At 41.4% G+C, this 6,000-nt stretch overlaps 1 protein-coding gene across 2 annotated transcripts in view; it reads right to left on the reverse strand.

Moving 5' to 3' along the window:
* Positions 1-5,320, reverse strand: part of vps13c (vacuolar protein sorting 13 homolog C) — a 77,905-nt gene extending 72,585 nt beyond the window's left edge. For both annotated transcript variants that reach the window (XM_026378071.1, XM_026378070.1), the window contains exons 1-5: positions 5,107-5,320; positions 3,336-3,379; positions 2,780-2,822; positions 2,589-2,684; positions 132-233 (exon numbers count right to left, since the gene is read on the reverse strand). In XM_026378071.1, coding sequence (XP_026233856.1) covers positions 132-233; positions 2,589-2,684; positions 2,780-2,822; positions 3,336-3,379; positions 5,107-5,206 — 385 coding nt within the window. In that variant the 5' untranslated portion in view covers positions 5,207-5,320. The remainder of the gene's footprint in view (positions 1-131; positions 234-2,588; positions 2,685-2,779; positions 2,823-3,335; positions 3,380-5,106) is intronic.
* Positions 5,321-6,000: the final 680 nt, after the last annotated feature.

Below are 6,000 nucleotides of genomic sequence, written 5' to 3' on the forward strand. Positions count from 1 at the left end.
TTCAGTTTGTTTACCAGACAAAAAAAGTTTCTAAACAGAGCAGAGAGCAGGCAGCAAAGAGTAGCAGGAACAGAAACCAGCATGTAAGTCCACAGGTGTTACTAGGTCAGTCAGAGGTCAACTTTTTTCACCTCTGCGTGCAGCCATCTGTAGAGCCTCCTCAATACGCTGCAGTTCCCTCTGCTTCGCCTCCTGCTGGTAACGTTCCTCCTTTGCTGCATCATATTTTATTGCTGAGAAAAACATGAAATAAAAAAATAAAAGAGTTAAAAATTCCACCACCTGCTGCACCTGCTGAGCTCCAAGTAAACAACTGTAACAAGATGCTGTGTTTTCTTAATGTGTAACAACAATGTTGAAAACATTTCCGTCCTCCCTGTTTACATTCGTGTTCACTACCAGCCGTCTTCTTCTCTGCTTGTGTTGCTATTCTGCTTTATAACCCAAAACAGCAGTATGGATCCTGTTGGACTGTGGGATCAGTTCTATGGCAAATATGGCAAAGCTTTGAAAAGTTGAAGAAAAATTGTAGTTGTAACACATTCAACTGTATAAATCTTGTGTCACACCACAGGGATCTGGGCTTGTTCTAGTCAAACTAAACAGAGTCAACACAGTCAAAACATTGATTGAAGATTGTTTTTCTCCAGTACTGTCAGCATGCTGCTGTTTCAGAAGAACTTTATTAATATGATAGAAAACAGAGTATTTATTATTGGTCAGAAGAAATACTAAACAACTTGCTGTGGTATCAAGAAAACTTAGCATCCTGAGAAACATGTCACTGTGAACCAAACCAGAGCCAGGTCTGTCTGTGCTCATTGCAGCTTTAGTTTCCTGCCTGTGGTTGTAGAAACTGGAAGCTTGTTGAAGTGTGGCAGGCACAAAGATGTGTTTAAAACAACAGATGAATGTAGGTTATATTTCTTATTCTCACGTGTTGGACGTCTACACATTACTATGTTTCGGTTTTTCTCTGAAGGTGGTCTTGTGCGTATTGCCCATTGGCCCATGTGAGCTGCCACCTTCTGGTCTACAACATCTGAACTTAATATTCTGTTTCAAACCAACAGTTTCTGTGTGTGTTCCCTGTGTGTTCCCTTTTTCATGACAGATGACAAATTTTCTCTGGATTATTCTTCAAATGTGGAGCCAAAGCAGAATCCTGAACCGATTCCTCAAACTACACCTAGGACCGGACTTACAGCTGGTAAAAAAAACAGTCTGATCTGAGCTGGTACCAGGGTATAAACAAACTGACGAATAGGATCAGGCCAGTGAAGGCTGAGCTCGGTGTGTCATTGATGTCACGATGTTACGATTTTACTTCTCACTTCTCGTTAAATGTGCTTCATTGTGTTCGAGCCTGTTGTGTCACTGATTGTTCCATAAAAACCTTTCTATAGCAAAAGACACAGAACACACACACAAACTCTTCATTATCAGTATTCATCAGTAAAGTATTAAAGCACCGAGCATCTGGATCCAGCTCATCACCCACTACCAAGGACTGAGAGCAAAGGGTCGGGCCGCATGACGCTCATACTCGGTTGGGTTCCGAGAATAACCTTAGTGAGAATGTGTTGGGAGAGACGATTGCTCCCTGATATCAACTGTGCCTAAGACTGTGTCCTCATTCGGTTTATCTCAGTCACATTAACTAATGAAATAATCATCAAATGTATCAGCGGAACAGGGTCAGGTGCTAATTAATATGAACTCTGTGCTGTCGTCAGCTGCTTCATCATCTATTGTGAGCCTTAGAGAAACACCTTTTTGCTGCAGTCTGAAGAGAAATCCTGTGTCTGATTTCTTCTGCCTCATGCTGACAACTACAATAGGCTCTACAAGAAACTGTACATCTGAGCTTAGTCTGAAGATCATCGTGTTTGTTGCATTAACAGCTGCTGCAGCCAACAGCCTCTCACAGCCTCCAGTCTCCTCTGGAGGCGGTGACCTCATAAGAAATCTCAAGCCAGAGGCAAAGTTTTTGTGGCACAAAATAAAAAAGTTAAGTGAATTATTTCTCAGGATAATAAGTTAAAAGTTGATACAAAATCTGGAAACTTACCCTTTAGATGTTTTTTTTTTTTAATTCAACAAATTATAATTTATATTTGTTTTTATTTTCCAGGTAGAAGTCAGCCATCTGCAGATTCTGACTGTGGTACACAACACTCTCCAGGCCTTAATTCAGCTTGTACCAGTTTGTCTATATTATATATTAACATGAGACAATCACCAAACTGTGTATAAGTGTATTACAGACTGGCTGTAAAGTCACTGGATGCTCTGTGTCATGGTAACACATCAAAGATGGTTCACAGTACGAGTGCGTTGGAGGAAATATGTGCTGGATTCTACACAGGTCCAGACGAGTGTGTCCACCAGGTCTACACGTGTCCCATGTCATACAGCTGACACATTTACAGTGTTGACTGATACTAAATTTTGTTTGCTTGCCTTGTTCCTCACTTGTAAGTCGCTTTGGATAAAAGCGTCTGCTGAATAACTAAATGTAAATGATACAGCTGAGTCAGTACCATGTAGTCCTAAAACCAGACACAGTCCACTAGTGGGTCACTTACTGGCTCCAGGGACGACAAGAAGGTACAGGCCATCCAGAGTTGCAACCACAGCTTCATTGTAGAGGTTCTTCCAGGGAATCTTCAGCGTCAGCTTCTCTGAAACACAAAGACACACAAGTTCAGATGTTCAGGTTTCAGGTGGTTTTGGTTCAAAACAAATGGATTTTTTAAATTTTCGGTTCTCTACTCACCGATCTGTCCGGCCTTCACTCTGAAGGGAACGTTAAACTCACTCTGAAACACAGACCAGTAATGAGCTAAAGTCTTGAACAAGCACAGCAGAGAGATCTCACTCTGAGCTGAAATGCTGACATTCTATTCATTAAACATTAGAAGACGACCACTTGTGGTCACACTGATAAATTATGTAACGTCATTCTCTCTGTCTTATTTCTAAAATGCTGAACTGAACCATAGTGTCAGCACTGAGGACACATTCCAATGAAACAGGAAGTTCTGCTGCCAGTCTGTGGTCAGGCTGGGTTTAACACATCAGATGGTGGTGATGATCTGAGATCACGTCGAGGTTTTACAACACAACATAGTTGTGGATTTCAGTGAAAGGAGACGGTCAACAGCATCAAAGAACTGGAGCTGCACAGGTCTTTTCATGATTTAAATCCCAAAGTGTTTTTTATACTGACTCAAAACAAAATATTAATTAAATTTGCTCCTAACACAGTAAAGATCATCCTTAGGTGTGAAGACCTCAGAGTCCAGGACTGTCTCAGGGAGTGCAGGACTCACCAGAGCATTTTCTTTCACTTTCAGGTTCTCCAGTACAACATTTCCTGCAGAGACCCAAGAAGAAACACAATCAGTTATAAGGGTTCTATTTCAACAACACATCTCTCAGAACAACAGTCACGTTTCTCTGTTCACACTAGACACCAACATGTTTTCGTTTAGTGATGCAGGACCAAAACCAGTTGGACACCTGCCACAGCTGGGTCCAGTACAAAAGTTCTTAACATGTTCCCACCCAGAGGTCAAATTAACTTAGGATGCAAAAATCTGAACTTTAACACTAAGAGCAACCTGCCGTAACTTTAGGTGACTTAAACTGTCATTGAACGCATGCCAGGTCTTTATCATATCCTATACCCCCGCAGCACTTTCACTATATGTAATAAGAAGCTACTGTTTTTGTGTCCTTGTCTTATAGACGACATGTTTTCATTAAAAAGAGATATGCACAGAACTGAATATCTGATAATGTCCTGCAGTGAGACATTTTATGTGGTCTGGATTTGGATGTGTTACTGTGGCCATTTACATTTAAAAGCTTGTAAATCTAGTTAATCTAGAAGTCATATGAACTTTAATCATATAAAACAAAGCGATCAGCGTGGAAAACCACGAGCCAAAGCAGCTGGTGAGCAAAAACAAGTTCACCGTGGACACAACACTGAAGTTTAAAATCAAGTGTAAAAGAAACATACAAACAATTCAAAGGAACAGAACACCGTCAGCGTGTGCAATTAGAGAACTCAACCGTCAGACAGGTGCAGTTCTGATCTGAACCTCCGTCTTTAATGTGGAGGCTCCTTTTCTAGGACTCTGTCTCACTCAGACCTGCAGTTACACAGTCCGACCTACATTCCATAAGGTGTGTTTGTTGACTAGCTTTGTGAGTGACCGGCATCATTCATTATTATTATTATTATTATTATTATTATTATTATTATTATTATAAATCTTTAACCAGTGGACTGAGGACATTTTCACAAAGTGAGGACATTTAGCCTGGTGTTTAAAGAGGGGTAACTACGGTTAGGGCAAAGGTTAGGGTAAGTGTGTTTCTGGGTTAGGGTTGTCTGTGTGTGTGTGTGTGTGTGTGTGTGTGTGTGTGTGTGTGTGTGTGTGTGTGTGTGTGTGTGCGCGCAGCTGATAAGCAGCGGGTTAAAACTGAATTAACCGTCTCAGCCCTGTGTAGCCAGATCCGAGTCCGTTTCAGTTCTCTTTCACTGATCCGGGTTCAAACGGGTCTACTGTCACCGAGTTGGTTCGTTTACGCGGTTTACTGACGCTCCGTGACGACGATCACACTGTCCCACCAAACCTCGTTTCAACACCTGGTCATTTAGCTCAAATGAGTTCTGCGGTGGAGGTTAAATATGACAACGCACAGCACCGTGGTCACTTTCATCCCCAGGAGCTGTTCTGCTAATCGGCATAAATGTTATGAAACAACAAACGTTTAAATCAGCAAATTCTCACTAAAATAACCACAATTCAACTCTTGCTTCCGCTACCGCCTCACTTTACTTAGATGGAGACGAGGCGGAAACATCCAGAAACAATTAACTAAATCTTACTATCCACCAGACCAGAAGCCGATTTGTGGTGTAGACTAAGGTGGGCTTTTAATACTGACTCGGTCCTTCTGATGAGCCATACCACACTGTGTTTAAAACTCTATATGAAGCGGTGAATTTTAAATTGCGACTTTTCTGAACGGTGTCTGGTTTGCGCCAGTGTGACACCTCGGTAGCTGCTAGCTAGGTACTGAGCTCACCTCCCCAGATCCCGATCTTCAGCTGGGACTTGTCCAGGTTCTCCACGTAGTCTCCGATGAACCTGTTGAGCAGGTCGCTAACTAGAGACTCGAAGACCATGGCTGTAAGCTCCGGGCTGGACTCTCTGCAGGGCCCAAATCTGCTTTACCTGGTCTCTGGATGAGAAGGGGATCGAGAGTCTCTGGGATCGACTGGTGGAGGTTGATTAGTGCTGCCTGCGTGTGTGTGTGTGTCTCAGCTGATCTATGACTCACTGATCCTCCCTGATCCAGCTCCTCCTCAGTTCCCTTCATGTTGTTGTTTCTATTTAACTGCAGAACAGTTGAGAACATACCAACACTTCCTAAAGTATGTAATGTAAAACGAGCTAAGCAAGAAAGGATAAGCAAAGTTACATTATGTGAAGAGATAAAAAAATAATAATACAAATACATACATTAAAAAGTTAAATACAAATATAATCTAAACTAGGGGCTGTGGTACCTTGTATTCGTTTATCAGGCAGGATAATCTTTGTGCTTTGGGGCGTTCAACAAATATAAGGCAATTAATGAATTGAGTTAATTTATTAGACGGTTCCATACTGGAGGATTTGGCATATCTACATTTATGTATCTAGTATTTTGATATTAAAATAATTTTATTGGGTAAAAATGCCAGGTTTTTGTTACTGAGGATTATACCATACTGAATTAAATGGAAAGACTGTAAATCTACATGTATGAATTTTGCCTTTAACCATCTGTATGACTAAGACCATATATCCTTAACTAGTGGCTGAGAGGAGAATGCTGTCTAAACTCCTCTCAATCTTGGACAATCCCTCCCACCCACTGCACAGTTTGTTGGATGGACAAAGGAGCACGTTCAGCCAAAGACTTTTTAACATTAAA

The sequence above is a fragment of the Anabas testudineus genome, chromosome 3 (assembly GCF_900324465.2).
Source record: "Anabas testudineus chromosome 3, fAnaTes1.2, whole genome shotgun sequence".
In the NCBI taxonomy this organism is placed as follows: Eukaryota; Metazoa; Chordata; class Actinopteri; order Anabantiformes; family Anabantidae; genus Anabas; species Anabas testudineus.